The 19108-nt window shown below is 37.0% G+C and overlaps 1 protein-coding gene across 1 annotated transcript in view; it reads left to right on the top strand.

Annotated features, from left to right (window-relative positions):
- Window positions 1-241: 241 nt before the first annotated feature.
- TMF1 (TATA element modulatory factor 1) overlaps window positions 242-19108 on the top strand; it is a 32867-nt gene continuing 14000 nt past the window's right edge. The window contains exons 1-8 of the mRNA XM_027523610.1: window positions 242-2012; window positions 4965-6166; window positions 8373-8476; window positions 9110-9236; window positions 11524-11629; window positions 18013-18155; window positions 18399-18565; window positions 18851-19007. Coding sequence (XP_027379411.1) covers window positions 1871-2012; window positions 4965-6166; window positions 8373-8476; window positions 9110-9236; window positions 11524-11629; window positions 18013-18155; window positions 18399-18565; window positions 18851-19007 — 2148 coding nt within the window. The 5' untranslated portion in view covers window positions 242-1870. The remainder of the gene's footprint in view (window positions 2013-4964; window positions 6167-8372; window positions 8477-9109; window positions 9237-11523; window positions 11630-18012; window positions 18156-18398; window positions 18566-18850; window positions 19008-19108) is intronic.

Genomic DNA, 19108 nt, shown 5'->3' with positions numbered 1-19108 from the left:
ACCTACTGATTTAATTTGCTCTGGCATAATAATGTAATGAAATGGAATGACTTAATTTTTATATTAGGGCCTCTTGAAATGCTTTTTCCCCCTTCCAAAAGTCTAAGGCTTAAAACAGAATTAAACACAAGTACTGAAAATGAGTTTTAGTATCTTAGTGTGGGAACATATAGTACATGTTGTTTTTGATTTTTCTGGCAGTTTTCTGTTAAATGCTTTGTGACTATGTGTCACTGGGTTAGATTTTCATTTATTTTTATTCTTTCCAGTTCTATATTGACAAGTAATTTGTTTCATTATAAAAACATGGTATAAATTCATACGATTTCCTTAAAAAGTTACACATTGAGTTTACAGGTGCTGTATACAGATTGAGCTTACAGGTGCTATATACAGGTATAACGGTAATTCTTGTGTAAGTAGCCTTGTGAGAATGTGATATTATCTTCATCTGAGAGCTGAATAGATTTAGAAATTTAGGTCATTTACCTCAAACTACACAGTTAGAAGTCTTGGAAGGGTTTCCAAGTCTAACATGACACTTCCTCAGGCTAGTTAGCTAAAGTTGTTTGAAATTACATTGAGTTATTTAGTACTACTTTGTACATTACTGAATTGTAAAGGTTTCATTATGCACATTTTTACAGAAGTTAGATAAAATTATGAGAAGATCATAACTTCTCACAGGCAGAGTTTAAATCTGGCTAAAAAATAAATAAAAATAATTCATTTATGACATGGTTCCTTGCAGTGGGGTAAAATACTCATTAGGCAAAAACAAGTGAGAGTGGGAGTGTAATTAGAATAGTGGGGACTGTGACATCCTGGAGTGAAAATTGTCAAAAGGGGCAACTGCTCCAGCTGACTGTTGCATGTTGGTGTACATATTTTTCAAAATCAGCTGGAAGTCTGGGTTTTTGTATGAAATCTTTTACATGTTGATAGAATTTTAACATGGTGGCCTAACCAAACAGCTGCTGACTAGATTAGGGAGGCCACCAATTTGATTTGTTTGATGAGCACATGCAAAAAAGGTGTGTTTTAAATAATATGCACGGTATAGAGTACTAGTCTTAATGCTAGTTTGTTTCAACTGTAGCTGAGAGTCGACCTGTATTGTGAGGAGGAGATTGTGTCTTGGTCTAATTCCTCCTTGTGGAAGATGGCTTTTTATTTTCTCGGATCAGGTGGGCCGAGTAAGGTCTTTTATACGATGAGCAGTATTTTTAGACAAACCCAAAGTTACTCTTTGAGGCCGAGTTAACACAACTGTTTAAATATTTGAGAGAAGGCTTTATGAAAGAAATGCCATAGCCAACTTCCCTATTTTTAATGGCAATGCGCTAGCTCTTAGTACGAGAGCTGTTTTACAGGAAGGAACCCACTTGAAAAAACCTGCCTATTCCTCCCTAAGGCATCAGTCTCTGCTGGTTTAGCCACAGAGTTTATCCCGGGGCGAAGAATTTTCGCTGTACGCCTGGAACCAGTTTCAATACGAAGCGTTCCGCGTTCCTCGGTAACTATAGGCGAGCCTGCATTCCCGGAAGTGACGTCAACATTCTTCAGTTCTTCCGTCTATGGGCGGAACTCCGGACTCCCGGAGTTGCCGGTTGTGTACGTGGAAGCAGCCAGCGCCTGCGCAGTTGGACCTGTCGTCTCAGCTGTGTGGGAAGCGGCGAGGGTAACATCTCGGGCTCGGGGGAGATCTTCGGGGTCATGGTTTCCCACTGACAGGGCCCGCCGAGTGGAGAAGCAGGCGAGGCTCTCCGTGCACCCTCCCCCGGGCCCCCGACCGTCGGCCTTTCCCTTGGCCTTCCCGCTCGGTGCTGCCGCTGCCACCGCCGCCAACGCCGGCGGTTGGGGAGGGGAGATGAGCTGGTTCAACGCCTCCCAGCTTTCCAGCTTCGCCAAGCAGGCCCTGTCTCAGGCCCAGAAGTCCATCGACAGGGTCCTGGACATCCAGGAAGAGGAGCCGAGCGCTTGGGCCGAGACCATTCCGTACGGAGAGCCAGGTAAGGGCGCGAGCGGCGGCGTCCCTCTATCCCGCGGGCGTCTCTCAAGAGGCCAACAGGTGAAGCGGGGGGCGGGGGGCCGGGCTCCTGCCTGTCGCTGAGCGACGGACTCCTGCGCGTCCTAGCCCCCAGCACGGCCCCGAACGCTGCTTTGGCCTCTCAGTTGAGCTTTGCTGTGGTCCCGAGGGAAAACCCAGCCCCGGGGTCCCTCCTTTCTTGTGGCCCCGGGTTGGGGGCTGACGGGGACCCGATTCCGTGCGAGTGGCCCCGCGCCCTCGCTCCACAGACCACGGAGCACAGTCCCCTCTCCCCCTCCCCCGAGCCCCGGTGCGCTGCGTGCTCCGAACCCCGGAGGAGAACCCAGTATCGAAATCGGTCCGTAGCGACGGGAAGAACAGTCGCAAACACTTGGCGAGCAGTGCGAGTTCGCAAGCGCTTCCTGTTCTCTGTTATGACCGTCTCTCCTGGGACGGCTCCTCGGGTTCAGGTGCTGCCCTGAGTGTGGTACCGAGACGCGCGGTCACTTCCTCTCGGCCACTCCACCAGGAGGAGGGTCCGTGGGGGCGCGCCCGGCGGTTGCGGCTTGCTGCGCAGTCTAGTCCATCAGAGTCCGGTCTCTTTCTCTGAGACCTTGGGCTTTATCTTTCAGGGATCTTCAGTTGTTTTTGGCGTTAAGTCTAAGGAACAGTTTATCCTTTTGGTGTGTGGCGTGAAGATTGGCCCCTCTTTCGGAGTGTGAATCTCTAAGAGAAAGAATAAATTATTCCTGACTACTTCTTTCTGGTTTGTTTCTAATTTTACATAATTGAGAAGTCAGGACCTAAATTTGAGGTACCTCATTTTAAGATGGTTTGGCTCAAGTGTTTATGTCATCATCCTGTTAACTTCAGTCCTGAATATTCATTGGAAGGACTGATGCTGAAGCTGAAACTTCAATATTTTGGCCACCTGATGCGAAGAACTGACTCACTGGAAAAGACCCTGATGCTGGGAAAGACTGAAGGCGAGAGGAGAAGGGGACGACAGAGGATGAGATGGTTGGATAGCATCACCAACTCAATGGACATGAGTTTGAGTAAACTCTGGGAGTTGGTGATGGACAGGGAGGCCTGGCGTGCTGCAGTCCATGGGGTCGCTAAGAATTGGACACGACTGAGCAACTGAACTGCGTAGGACCTTGGTGGGAGTAGCTCAACTTCCTTTTTGTCGGGCTACCCCACATATTGAATGACTAAACTTTGAAAGAGACAGAACATTAATTGTAAGGATACTTCTTTCTGTGTATCAGAAAGAAGTTCTGTTCAAGTTTACCCGGGACTTGAATCCTGTTCTGTGATTCATTTTTTTAAAAAAAATAGGTTTTCCAGAATAGGTTTAGGTTTTAGTGAAATGCTATAAATGTTCACTGATCACCTGTGTTTTACGTTGCCATCACTAAAAGATGACCAATGATTATCGCATAATCATAATCACAAGTGAATATCGCATAACTCCACGATTTGTGTAAAACTTTATCCAGCTGGGAAATTTGAGTTCTATCATTCATTGACATAATTTAATAGAGCATTTTATCTTGCTCATTCCTTTGTATCTTTAATTTTGTTTTTCACTTTTTTCCCACTGTTCTGCTGTACTGAATAAATGGATATAATACTATACCCCCAAGCTAAAGTTTCCTACATACCTCCAAAGTCATATTAAATTAGGATAGACTTTAGTTTCAGGCTTGACAGCTTTTAGGAGCTTTTAGGTACTTGTGCTCTGCCCAACAACTTCTAATTGTTCACAGTATGTGATAAATTCTGCTCAGCCACTTTTGAATTTAGAAATGGGTGACTTTTTTTCTTAAGAAATGCTTAATTTTAGCAAATATGACATTTTTGTTTATCATTGTATAAATTATGTTAAAAATAATTTAACATTATTTGTATGACTGACACAATTACTTTTTTTTAAGAAATGCTTAAAAGTATTTTAGCAAATATGCCATTTTTTATCATTGTATAAATTATGTTAAAAATAATTTAACATATTATTTGTATGACTGACACAATTACCTTTTTTGCCCAGAAGATGGTTATTTTCTTCCAGGTTTTTTTTTTTTTTTTTTAAATCCTAGTGTAAACTGCTATCTTTATCAAAAAGCAATAATTCTAAAAATGCAATTCTGAAATTCATATGAATTATTATTAATTATCAATTATTATTATTATTAACTAATTATTAACATAATTAGTTCTACTAATTATTAACATAATTTAGAGTTCAGCAAGAGAACAAAAGTTTCTCAGGGAGTGGGTTTGGAGAGTGGGATTTGGAAAGTGAGTTTGTCATTAAGTGGGTGGAAATGAGTTTGTCCTTTAGAAGTTACTGTTCCCATTAGTTTACTTTGATCTTTGATAAAGAATGTTTGTCACAAGTATTTTGGGTTCAGTGTTGAATGTTACTGTCTGTATAGCTGATAATGATGCTTTATCATTGATATTCTAAGAATAGAATTAATATGAAACTAACTATATAGAAGGTAGATTCTATTTTTCATGATTCCACATGACCTGTAAGTGAAGATACTGCCTATTATTGTGAGATGCATAGTATGTATTTTGGACTTGGCATGGATTATTAACATCTACCATTACTTTATTAATTTGTTGTAGGAGAGAATAACATACTTGTTTCTGGCATATGCCAGGTCCAGTCTTTCATGTTTGTTCCTAGTTCCTCTTGGGCAAATGCATACCAGTTTTCATCTTTATGGCCCAAAGTTAACCGATGAACTAATTAATTATGTTGTAAGTGAGGAGTGTAACAGATACAAATTATAGGTTGTACTTTGTAGAATTTTAAAAAGACGTATTTATATTGACTTACAATAATTATTGCAATTTGCATACTTTATATGTGTGTCTAAAATTTTCTTTTTTAATTTTTTTTTTTTTTTTTTTGTCAAAGGAATAAGTCCCCCTGTCAGTGGAGGATGGGATACTTCAACCTGGGGGTTAAAATCCAACACTGAACCTCAGAGTCAGCCAGTAGTCTCTCCTAAAGCAATTACAAAGCCAGTTCGGAGAACTGTGGTAGATGAATCTGAAAATTTCTTCAGTGCCTTTCTCTCTCCAGCTGATGTCCAGACCATTCAGAAGAGTCCAGTGGTATCAAAACCACCAGCTAAATCACAGCGACCAGAAGAAGAAGTGAAAAGCACCTTACAGGAGTCCTTGCACACTGGACAGTCAAGAACAACTGAAGCCACTGAGTCAAAAGTAAAGGACTCTCCTCCATGTGTATCCAAGGAAACTCTGGCAGTCAGTACTCTGTCACCTAAAACTGAGGATAAGCACGAAGAAACTGTTACTAAAGAATCTGATACGAAGGTGCCAACAGTGCATTTGAAAGTATCTGAAAGTGTTATGAATGTGAAAACAACTAGGGAAAATGTATCTAATATGTCTACACAGCCTCTCACAGCAGAAACCAAGGACATGGCTTTGGAACCTAAGGAACAAAAACATGAAGACCGACAGAGCAATACACCTTCTCCTCCTGTTAGTACCTTCTCGTCAGGTACTTCTACCACTAGTGATATTGAAGTTTTAGATCATGAAAGTGTAATAAGTGAGAGCTCAGCAAGTTCTAGACAAGAGCATACAGATTCAAAATCAAGCTTGCACTTGATGCAGACATCCTTTCAGCTTCTCTCAGCATCTGCTTGTCCTGAATATAATCGTTTAGATGATTTCCAAAAACTCACTGAGAGTTGCTGCTCATCTGATGCTTTTGAAAGAATAGACTCATTTAGTGTACAGTCATTAGATAGCCGTAGTGTCAGCGAAATCAATTCAGATGATGAACTGTCAGGCAAGGGATATGCTCTAGTACCTATTATACTTAATTCTTCAACTCCAAAGACCAAAACAATTGAATCTGTTGAAGGAAAACCTGAAGAAGCAAATGAAACATTAATTATGCCCAATGAGGAAACAGAAATGGAAGAAAGTGGACGAAGTGCAACTCCTGTTAACTGCGAACAGCCTGATATCTTGGTTTCTTCCACATCAGTAAATGAAGGACATGCTGTCTTGGCTGAGGAGGCTGAGCAGCCTGAAGCTTCAAGTCAGCCAGAGGCACCTTCTGAGAAGGAAGATGTCTGCAAGGTAACTCTAAGAAATGGAAGAGGGTTTTTTGATATGTTCTTCAGAGATTAAATCATTGGTTTATTTTTAATGTTCAGTGATGCCTAATGATTTGTCTTGATTAAAAAAGACAGGCCTTTTGCCATTTAAGTGTGGTGTTAAGGATCTTAAAGATGAAGAATTATTGACGCTATTTGAAATTTCTTCAAGGCAGCTACGGTAACATAAGTTGATATTTCAGTATAACTGAGCATAAAAAATTCCCATCATAGGCCTTTACTGTTGAGTTCTTATCACCTTAATATTGTCTTTTGCTATATATTCTTTGTCAGTTTGTAAAGGACTGTCTTCTTATGTAAACAGATGCCTTCAACTCCTTTGCAGATAGAAGAGCACAAGCAAATCTAAATGTTACATGATTTTTCTTACACCAAACATTTTTTGCACGTTCACATTATTTGTAGGGAGATCTTAAATGAAAAAATTTGGTTTCAGATCATTGATGTTTTTCTGTTATTAATTGCCTCATCTTGTTTTCTTGTTTATGTTGTTTTTGATATTTCCTATTGATAGCTGAATGAATAAATGAAAAAGAGAAATGTCCAAGGATCAAAGGTGTTGCTTAGGAATGACAAATTGCTTTTACCTAGTAGATGAAAAAACTTCCCAGGTGGTGTTAGTGGTAAAGAACCCTTTTGCCAATGCCGGAGACCTAGAGATGTGGGTTCAGTCCCTGGGTCAGGAAGATCCCCTAGAAAAGGGCATGGCAATCCACTCCAGTATTCTTGCCTGAAGAATCCCATGGACAGAGGAGCCTGGCAGGCAAAAGGAAAGTGGTGTAAGTTTTTTGATATTAAGTCACAGTTTTGTTTTTTTCTATGATTTTTAGGTATAGAAATTGACTCTAATCTGGCATCTTTAGTAGACTCCTCTGAGATACAGGATATCTTGAAGAAATGTTCTCTAAGTGTCATGTATTTGAATTATTTAATGTACAAAAAGTACCAGATTCCGTTAACTAGGTTTAATATTTTTCACAAACAAAATGTCTCTAGCTATAATAGCAGTTTCAATTCCTAGAAACACTATTTATTATTAAGATATTTTTGAACCATTCTTAGGAGGTCAGTAATTTCTAAGTTAACCTAGACCTAAATCAGGTTAGGACTTTATTTTTTAGTACAAAAGGCACTGTTCCTCATGCACAGGTGTATTACTGCTTCAGTAAGCCCTAAGGAATTAGATAGTCTGATCATTTCTTTTTGCTTGGCTTTATACTGATATATTGGAGAAGGAAATGGCAGCCCACTCCAGTGTTCTTGCCTGGAGAATCCCAGAGATGGGGAAGCCTGGTGGGCTGCCGTCTCTGGGGTCTCACAGAGTTGAACATGACTGAAGTGACTTAGCAGGAGCAGCACCATACTGATATATTCTGGAGATTTTAAAGTTACGTGCCTATGGATTTTCTAAAATTACTTTTACTTTTTTTTTTTAAAATATTTATTTTATTTGACTATGCCAGGTTTTAGTTGTGCCATGCAGACTTTCCAGTTGCAGCATGTGGGATCTAGTTCCCTGACCAGGGATCGAACCCCGGCCCTTTGCATTGGGAACATGGAGTCTTAGCCACTGGACCACCAGGGATGTCCCTAAAGTTACCTTTATTTTTTAAATGCAGTGTATCATGCTAAAAAGTTTACACATTAGGGTTAAAAAATAATGTGGAGAAGCAAACACTTGTATGTCCACTACCCAGATAACATAGAGAACATCAGTAGAGGCTTTGATCTTTTTTGATTGCATCTAATTTCCTCTCTTCTTTTACTGGACATGTCCACTCTTCCCTACATTTTTGTTATTACAAATTGCTACAAATGTTCTTGTACAGTTATGCAAGAGTTTTCTCCTCTGAGGTACACCTAAAAATAGAATTTTCTACATGAAAGGTTATATAGATTTTCACCTAGATACTGCTTGTTTTCCAAAACATTTTACCAAACCACCAGCTATCCAGCTTTCTGGTTGTACTACTGATTTATACCATCCTACCCACTGTGTATGAGTTCTTGCTGTTCTATGTCCACTGTGTTTTTTTTTTTTTTTAATTCTTTTTATGAAACAATGCTGATTTATTATAGTGATTAGGTGACCTTTACAGTTTTTACCTGCATGTAAAAATGATGTTTTAAAGTTAAATGTTGGACTTTTGTGTATTCTTCTTATCTAGACAGTTGAATTTCTGAATGAGAAACTGGATAAAAGGGAAGCTCAGTTATTATCTCTTAGTAAAGAAAAAGCACTTCTAGAAGAAGCTTATGATAATCTGAAAGAGTAAGTACAAATATGAGTAATTTTATTCATTTTGTATTGGCCCATGCACTTGGTTGTTACTTAAATATGTTTTTTAAATTGAAATATTTTATATTTTAACTTATTTATAATTACTGAAAATTGAATAGCATTTCAGTTCTACCCTTAGAGATTACTTTTCTCCTCAAGTTATCTTACTTTTTTACCAGTGGCACTGAAGAGGGGTGTTTTGTAAAACAATAACAGAAAAACTTCTTCCCTTTTAGTTATTAATAATCTTTTAGTATTAGAGATTTAAAAGGTATATTTAGAGAAAACTTAGATTACAGTTTAAAAAAAAATTGAGCATTGGTTTGCTTTAAGGAGGTGAATAGCAAAATGTTTCACAATAAGATTCAGAAATAACAAGTTTTATTTATCTTTTTCTAATTTTTGCACATCAAATATTGGTGACATTTTCAATTTCTAATGAGTTTTCTTTGAAATGTTTTAAAATAAGCAGGTAATTTTTCTCTTAAAAGTTAACACTCCTCAAATTAATCTCTTTTAGTAAGGTGCATGTTGAAGAGAATGTTGTTATTTTTGGGGGGCAAACTGAGCTCAATTTTGGAATATATAAACATATTTTCAGTCTTACTATTATTTTAAATTTAGTGAAATGATCAGAGTGAAAGAAGAGAGCAGCAGTATTTCTTCCTTGAAAGATGAGTTTACTCAAAGAATTGCAGAAGCGGAAAAGAAAGTTCAGCTAGCCTGCAAAGAGAGAGATGCTGCTAAAAAGGTAATGGAAGTTTAAAATAATATTAATCTAACTCTATAGAGACATATATTTTTGAGGAGTGCATTAATAATATTTTGGTATTGGGAAAAAAAGTAAGATTAAAAGAATACCATGGAGCATATTAACACTTAAATTTTAGATTTTTCAGTACCTTTAGAATTTCAGATTTTTGATACTTTAAAAAAATTAAGCAAATATTTGTTTGTACACTTTGTGTGTAAAGTCCTTGAAAGGTGTGTAGCAAGGATCTTTAGAATAATTTTTATGAATTATAATTCCATCAAAATAAATAACACTTAAATCTAAATGGTACTCTATAAATTTTTAAAGTTATCATTATTCTCGTTTGTTATTTTCACTTCCACCTCAAACATACACACACACACACACACACACACACACACTCTCAATCTTTCAAGTTAAAGTTATTTTAAAGTAAAAATTCCTAATGATTAGTGACATTGAATGTTAGAATAAAATATTGATTTATTCTAATGTAGGATTCTCCACCTCAGCATTGTTGCTATTTTGGGCTGGATGATTTTATATTGTAGTGCACTGTCCTGTGCATTGTAGGGGATTTACCAGCATCCCAGGCCCATATCTACAAGATACAGTATTGTCTTGCCTTACCCACCTGCCATCCCAGTCCCCCCTCAATTATGAAAATTGAAAATACTACCAAATGTCCCCCAGGAGCAAAAATACTCCTGGTTGGAAACCATTGTTCTAGTTCTTATCATTTGGAGCAGTTTAGAAATATTTTCTTGTAATTAGAATAAATATTTCTTATAATTTGGCTATTTCAGAAATTGGTAACCAATAGGTTACTAATTATTGCTTGTATCTCAACTGTTAATAGTAGCATTTCTTATTAGGTGCCTTTCTAAGCTTGTTTTCCCCTTTCTTGACCAATGTTAATTTATAATTTTTCTGTGCATATTTTTACAGAAAAGAAATACATGATATACTTCTGTCTGCTTGGCTGATTTAATTAGTGACTTCCAATTAGTATCATTTAAGACAGTAACAGTAACCTGAGACTCTTAACTAACTTAATTCTTCTTGTTCTTGCTCCATTCAATCTGAATACAGTACAAAAAGTAGATTTTAAGGAATGTTTGTCTTCTGTAGTGCACTTTGCATTGTAGATCTAAAATAGATCCAAACCAGTTATATTAATAGGTGGAAAAACCTTGGGTCCTAAGTTTTTTAATACATTTTATGTGTACTGCCATGTATGAACTCCCTGCTTAGGATCCATTGGAAATTTAAAGGTGAATTGAATTACCTTAAGTGAAGAGTTTGCCTTCCTAGTTTGAAAGACAAATAATATCAACAAACATATAGTAGTAGGTGGATGAATAAGGATTTGAAATGGCATCGTGGAGGACGGATTTTAATCAGAGGAACTGAGTGTTTTGATGGAAGGTATGATATTCTTCCTGGACCTTGATGGATGGAATTTTGGCAGTTGAAAATGGACAGCAGTGCTGTTGATAGTTCAGAGCATAAGCTTTAGGGATTCACAGACCTGGGTTCAAGTTATAACTCTACCTCTTTATAGCTTTCTGACCTTCAAAGTTTGCTCAAGCTTTCTTAATCTTAATTTTCTTACTTGTGTAGTTGAATAGTACAAATTCCTCCCTGCCAGGACTGTTGTAAGGATTAAATGATATTGGATACAAAGTATACTTTAAATACTTAGTATATGTTAGTTGATTTGAGCTGTTGTTTAGTTTCAAAGCATTGTGAAAAATTTTAAATCATAGGACACTTTATATCACCATTGTTTCAAAAGATAAAATATCGTAACATGTTTCTATTAAATCTCTGCTTAATTAGATTGAACCTTATGAAGTTATGTTTTTTTCCTCTCACTTTGCAACATATTTTAAAGTATGAGGATGAGGAATACTCACTTTAAGTATCAGATGAGGAAAAGAAATACAGTGAAAAATGGAGATATACTAGTTGAATGTTCCAAAAATAATGTCTCAACTGTAGAAAATATGTGTAGAGATACTCAAAAAGGGTGTTGAAAGTTAATTTACTCTCATTTACATTTCCATATTAAAATCTGCTTATGTCTGAATTTAAGTTTTCTATGTCATTTTCAAAGCTCTTTACTTGCTCTTGATTAAACAAGGTAATATAAACTCAGGTTAACAAAACTTACGGATTGTTACTGAAAATGCAATTAATTGAATATGGAAAAAATGAAAAATATGCCCAGAATGAAATTAATTCTTTATGGTATTTGTGTTTTTTTTTTTTTTTTAATTAGGAAATCAAAAGTATAAAAGAAGAACTTGCTACTAGATTAAATAGTAGTGAAACGGCAGACCTTTTGAAAGAGAAAGATGAGCAGATCCGAGGGTTAATGGAAGAAGGTACGTAAAATATTCAGTCAGTTGTGAAAAATATTGAGACAATAAAATACTTAACATGTGACTAAGTGCTGCTTTTTCCTAATGTAAAAACATGGGAAGCAAGAAAGGTTTGGACTTAAGCTTCAGAAGTGATAGATAACAGTTGATGGAAGAATGTGGAGCAACATGTAGAGAAGTAGAACTATAATGTATGTAGCTTTGTTTCTAGGGAGTTAAACCCAACTCTGTGAGAAATAGAATTTTGTGCTTCCCTAAGGAAGCTTGTAACAGGTTTTAGAGCCTTGATTTAAACCAAGATATTTGAAAGTTCTAATTATAGAGTTTATATAGTATCTGAATCTCTAGCTTGGGTACTATATGGTATCATTCTGTTGTTCTGGAATTTGATAGTGAATTTTTTCTTAAATTCCTATTTTAATTTTTCAATTATTAAACACTTTGTATATGAAAAGATTTATAATTAATAGGGTTATAAAAATTAAAGATTCTTCAGGAGATTAAACATTGCAGTTGGACATTGGAATGTCATAGGAAAGAAGGTAGTTTTCGAAAAGATGGTTAAATAAATTTTTCTTTTTCTTAAAGTTTTTTTAGTTATAAAATAATGCTTGCTGCTTCCAGAAAATTTTTAAGTTATAGGAAGTATATGAAGAAAGAGAAAAAAGATCATAATCCAGTTTTATAAGGAATTATTAATTTGTTTCCTTTTATTGCATTTTTAATATGTTTTTAAACATAATATCATATATCTAATTTGCAGTGTTCTTTCTTTTAAATTTCCTTAAGCCATTAAATGCACTTTGATACCATTATTAATGACTGTATTAAAGTGCATTATATAGACATATTATATTTGTTTTTCTTTTCCTAATGTTATGTGTATATTTCTAAAATGTTAATATTACAAATCATAGTGGGATGAACATTTCTGTACTTAAATCACTGCATTTAAGTGAATTTCCAGACTGAGAGTAATTGGAACTAATCACTTCATTTGAAATAGTTTTGTCCAATTCTTCTTTTTCATTTATTCAGCTTATATTTAACAGCTAGTTGGTCAGATTCTGTTTCATATAGACAAATGACAAATGTGTAATAAATGACACATTCCCTCTCCTTTAGGCACTATAATTTAATGAGAGGGAAGTATAGGTACAGAGATAATTAAAAACAATCTAAGCACTAAAATAAAAGAAGGAAGAGTTGATTAAACATATCCCAAGACATCTTGCAGTCTGTTACTATTTTCTGTTACAGCATTAGAGACTGAGGGGAAGGCTAAGTACATGGTTTCATAATTTTAAAAAATTATTTAAAATATCAATATCAAATTTCACTGTGTTGGAATTTATTAATTTAATTGGGGAGTGAGCTGATGTTTTCTTTTGCTTAATGAACTTCAGAATGATTTCATATAGGTGTATTCACATACTGCTCCTGTATACCCTAGAGGTATTTTTAAAGTCATAGCTGAAGAGAGGCAAGTCTCAAAGCTGAGTACACTACAATGAGTATCTGATTACTTCATTAACTAGAGTCATTGACTGTTAAGATCTAGCTATACCGCCTCCATATCTTTCTGCACATGCATATACTACCCTTTTGCCTAACCTCTTGAACGTAGTTGACAGATATCGTATCATTCCACTCCTAAATTCTTTTTTTAATCCAACTTTGCTGTGCTGTACTTAGCTGCTCAGTCATGTCCGACTCTTTGTGACCCTGTGAACTGCAGCCCGCCGGGTTCCTCTGATCATGGGGATTCTCCAGGCAAGAATTCTGGAGTGGGTTGCCATGCTGTCCTCCAGGGGATCTTCCAAAACCAGAGGTGGAAGCCAGGTCTCCCTCATTTACTGACTGAGCCACCAGGGAAGCCCTTGAAAGTTGCTCAGTTGTGTTGACTCTTTGTGGCATTCTCCAGGCAAGAATACTGGAGTGGGTAGCTATTTCCTTCTCCAGGGGATCGTTCCAACCCAGAGATCGAACCCAGGTCTCATGCATTGCAGGGGGAATCTTTACCGTCTGAGCCACCAGGGAAGCCCAAGAATACTGGAGTGGGTAGCCTATCCCTTCTCCAGTGATCTTCCTGACCCAGTGATCAAACCGGGGTCTCGTGCATAGCATGAGATTCTTTACTGAGCTGAGCTACCAGGGAATAATCCAACTTTGTTGAGGTATAAAAGTTGTGTATTTGTAAGGTGTACAGTGTGACTTTTTTATATGTATATATTGTGAGATTACTACCACAGTGAAACTAAGTAATATATCAGTCACTTCACATAGTTACCATTTTGTATGTGTGTGATGAGAGGCTTTAACATCTACTTTTTTTAGCAAGTTACAGGTTTATAGTGCAGTATTCAGTTCAGTTCAGTTCAGTCACTCAGTTGTGTCCAACTCTTTGCGACCCTGTAGACTGCAGCACGCCAGGCCTCCCTGTCCATCACCAACTCCTGGAGTTCACTCAAACTCACGTCCATCGAGTTGGTGATGCCATCCAGCCATCTCATCCTCTGTTGTCCCCTTCTCCTCCTGCCCCCAATCCCTGCCAGCATCAGAGTCTTTTCCAATGAGTCAGCTCTTTGCATGAGGTGGCCAAAGTACTGGAGTTTCAGCTTTAGCATCATTCCTTCCCAAGAACACCCAGGGCTGATCTCCTTCAGAATGGACTGGTTGGATCTCCTTGCAGTCCAAGGGACTCTCAAGAGGCTTCTCCAACACCACAGTTCAAAAGCATCAATTCTTTGGTGCTCAGCTTTCTTCACAGTCCAACTCTCACATCCATACGTGACCACAGGAAAAACCATAGCCTTGACTAGACGGACCTTTGTTGGCAAAGTAATGTCTCTGCTTTTGAATATGCTATCTAGGTTGGTCATAACTTTCCTTCCAAGGAGTAAGCGTCTTTTAATTTCATGGCTGCAGTCACCATCTGCAGTGATTTTGGAGCCCCCAAAAATAAAATCTGATACTGTTCCCACTGTTTCCCCACCTATTTGCCATGAAGTGATGGGGCCAGATGCCATGATCTTCGTTTTCTGAATGTTGAGCTTTAAGCCAACTTTTTCACTCTCCTCTTTCACTTTCATCAAGAGGCTTTTGAGTTCCTCTTCACTTTCTGCCATAAGGGTGGTGTCATCTGCATATCTGAGGTTATTGATATTTCTCCCGGCAGTCTTGATTCCAGCTTGTGCTTCATCCAGCCCAGCGTTTCTCATGATGTACTCTGCATAGAAGTTAAATAAGCCAGGTGACAATATACAGCCTTGACGTACTCCTTTTCCTATCTGGAACCAGTATGCTGTTCCATGTCCAGTTCTAACTGTTGCTTCCTGACCTGCATACAGGTTTCTCAAGAGGTAGGTCAGGTGGTCTGGTATTCCCATCTCTTTCGGAATTTTCCACAGTTTATTGTGATCCACACAGTTGAAGGCTTTGGCATAGTCAGTAAAGCAGAAATAGATGTTTTTCTGGAACTCTCTTGCTTTTTCCATGATCCAGTGGGATGTTGGCAATTTGATTTCTGGTTCCTCTGCCTTTTCTAAAACCAGCTTGGGCATATGGAAGTTCACAGTTCTTGTATTGCTGAAGCCTGGCTTGGAGAATTTTGAGCATTACTTTACTAGCGTGTGTCAAGAGTGCAATTGTGCGGTAGTTTGAGCATTCTTTGGCATTGCCTTTCTTTGGGATTGGAATGAAAACTGACCTTTTCCAGTCCTGTGGCCACTGCTGAGTTTTCCAAATTTGCTGGCTTATTGAGTGCAGCACTTTCACAGCATCATCTTCCAGGATTTGAAATAGCTCAACTGGAATTCCATCACCTCCTCTAGCTTTGTTCGTAGTGATGCTTTCTAAGGCCCACTTGACTTCACATTCCAGGATATCTGGCTCTAGGTGAGTGATCACACCATCGTGATTATCTGGGTTGTGAAGATATTTTTTGTACAGTTCTTCTATGTATTCTTGCCACCTCTTCTTAATATCTTCTGCTTCTGTTAGGTCCATACCATTTCTGTCCTTTATCGAGCCCATCTTTGCATGAAATGTTCCCTTGGTATCTCTAATTTTCTTGAAGAGATCTCTAGTCTTTCCCATTCTGTGGTTTTCCTCTGTTTCTTTGCATTGATCGCTGATAATTTATAGTCACTATACTGTAAATTACATCTCTAGAACTTAATTCATTTTGCATAACTGAAACTTTGTACCCCTTGGCCAACATCTCCCCATTTCTTCTACCTACTAGCCCTTGTTGACCACCATTTTGTTCTCTGTGTCTACAAATTCAACTTTTTTGTATTTCACATTTAAGTGAGATCATCTGTATCTATGTCTGGTTTATTTCATCCTCTAGATTCATTCATGTTTTCACAAATGGCAAGTTGTTTTTTCAAAGCTAAATAATGTTTATATCTCTCTATAGATTTATCAATCTGTGTCACATTCTCTTTATCAGTTTATGCATTGACTAAACATGGATTATTTCCGTATCTGGGCTATTGTAAATAAAACTGCAGTGAACATGGGGATGCAGATCTCTCTTTGAGATCCTGATTTCATTTCTTTTGGATGTATACTCATAAGTGAGACTGCTGGATCATATGGTCGTTCTATTTTAAAATTTTTGAGGAATCTTCATACTGTTTTCTATACTGGCTATACCAATTTGCATTGTCACCACTGTTACTCAAGGGTTCTCTTTTCTTCATATCCTCTCCAGTATTTATCTTTTATCTTTTTGATAATGGCTGTCCTGACAGGTATGAGATGACGTCTTACTGTAGTTTTGATTTTTATTTCCCTGCTGGTGGGTGAAGTTGAGCACCTTTTTCTATACCTTTTGGCCATTCGTATACATTGTTTGAGAAATGTCTCTTCATGTCTTTAGCCCATTTTCAAAATTGGCTTTTTTTTATTTTGCTATCAAGTTCTAGGAATTCTTACATATTTTGGATATTAATTCCTCATCAGTGTATGGTTTGCACATATTTTTTTCCATTCTGCAGATTATCTCTGTACTCTGTTGTTTCTTTTAATGTGCAGTAGTTTTTTACTTTGATACAGTCTCACATATCTTTTTTTTTTGCTTTTGTAGCCTATGCTTTTGGGATCCTAGTCAAAAAGCAGTTCCCAAGACTTATGTCAGAAAACTTTTCCCTTTTTTCCACTATGTTTTCTTCTGGTAGTTTTACAGTTTCTGGTTTTATATTTAAGTCTTTAATCTATTTTGAGTTGGTTTTTATTTTTGATGTATGATGCTATAGTGTTTAGTTTTTCTGCATATGCATATCCCAGTACCATTTATGGATGAGACAGCCCTTTCCTCATGGTTGTACTCTTGACATCCTTGTTGAAGATCACTTTTTAAGCTCTCCATTTTGTTCCATTGGTCTATATGTCTGTTTTTATGTCAGTACCATACTATTCTGATTTCTATAGTTTAGTATTATGCTTTGAAATTAGGAAATTAGGAAGTGTGGTATCTCCAGCTTTGTTCTTGCTCAGACTCACTTTGGTTGTTTGAGGTCTTTTGTGGTTGCATATGACTTTTAGGATTTTTTTTTTTTTTTCCTGCTGTTTTTGTGAAAAATGCCATTTGGATTTTGATAGAAATTGCATTGACTCTGTAGTCCACTCCTCAGTTCTTCCATCTGCATCTCCCAAGGGCAGTTTTTCTTGACAGGCGCAACATTGTCATCTCATCTAAGAAAATCAGCATTAATTCAGAAGTGTATTCTAGTGTGTATTTTGTCCTTTATCTCAGTTGTCTCAAAAAATGACTCTCATGTCTGGTTATTTGTTCTGCCCTAAGATCCAAAGTTCATTGCATTTGGAAATTATATTCTTTTAGTCTTCCTCCAATCTAGGATATTTTTTTCATGACATCAAAGATTTTGTGGAGTCCAGTCGTCCTGTTGACTACCCCCCCTGTTTAGGAGTTTGTCACTTTCTTCATGGTTAAATTCAGATCAGATTTCTAGTAAATATAAAAGGTGATATTGTGCACCTTCTACTCCATCACATCAGTGGACACATAAGGTCAGGCTGTAGCACAGTTTAGTGATGTCAGAATTGAATGTTTGGTTAAGATTATGACCAGATTTCTCTGTTGTAAAAGCATATTTTTTTCCCTTTGTAATTTATAGTATGTGGGAATGATTCTTTAAGACTGTAAATATTTTGTTCCACACCATCCTTCTACTTAGTAATTTTAGCATTCATGTCCAAGTCACTGATTCCTGTCCAAATCACTTTAACATTAACTGTTACAGCATTGTGATTTTAAAGATATTCTGTCATTTTCTGTCATTGGTTAGAGAAAACATTCTACGCACAGTCTTAGCGAATCATCATTATTTGAACTTATACTTTTTTGCCATTGCCAGGAGAGAAACTTTCAAAACAGCAGCTGCATAATTCTAACATCATTAAGAAATTAAGAACTAAAGACAAAGAAAATGAAAATATTATTGCAAAGCTGAACAAAAAAGTTCAAGAGCTTGAAGAAGAGTTACAACATTTAAAACAGGTGAATATTAACCATTCTCTACGTATATGTTGCTGTTACTTCCAATATGAATAGTTGGCCATGACATACCTCAATGAATTATTGAGGTATGTCATTTGGGAGGAATTTTCAAGCAAGTAAATAGTGAATGTTAAGGTTTTTCTTTGTTATTATTGATACAATGCTTGAGATTCCTAGAACATGGTTATTGACTGTGGTCTATTTTTTTATTGAAATATACCTTTTTCTCTTTTTATAATATAGGTCCTTGATGGCAAAGAAGAGGTTGAGAAACAACATAGAGAAAATATTAAGAAACTAAATTCTGTGGTAGAACGCCAAGAGAAGGACCTTGGTCGACTTCACATAGACATTAATGAACTTGAAGAAAAGAACCGAAGTATTCAGGCTGCTCTTGATAGTGCATACAAGTAAGAAAATGAACAAATATTCAACTCACTGAAAATCAATTACCAGAGCAAGAAATGGAAGAAACACCTTTTTTTATTACCTGATCATTAATAACATATAAACTTTCTGGTATATGGAGTTATGACTGGTTAAAGCGAGCTTCACAGAGTCCTTGTAATCAGTGTTTATTACGTGGTAAACTTCCTCATTCTGTAGAGCTCATGGAAATCTACATGGAAACTTAACTTGGTCATGTAATTAACTGTATATTATTTTAAATTAAAAACTATCTATCTATTTTTAAGAGAGCTTACTGATCTCCACAAAGCCAATGCTGCAAAGGATAGTGAGGCCCAGGAAGCTGCTCTGAGTCGTGAAATGAGAGCTAAAGAAGAACTTTCTGCAGCACTGGAGAAGGCCCAAGAAGAAGCCCGTCAGCAGCAGGAAACATTAGCAATTCAAGTAAGCGTTGGATGATAAATTAGTCTTTAAAAATCTTTGTGCTTCTGCAAAATAAAGAATCCATTAGTAAATTTGAATAAAACCTTATATAGTGGCATATG

Source organism: Bos indicus x Bos taurus, chromosome 22, assembly GCF_003369695.1.
Source record: "Bos indicus x Bos taurus breed Angus x Brahman F1 hybrid chromosome 22, Bos_hybrid_MaternalHap_v2.0, whole genome shotgun sequence".
Lineage (NCBI taxonomy): Eukaryota > Metazoa > Chordata > Mammalia > Artiodactyla > Bovidae > Bos > Bos indicus x Bos taurus.
The sequence above is the reverse complement of the archived record's forward strand: the minus strand, read 5'-3'. Positions and strand labels throughout refer to the sequence as shown.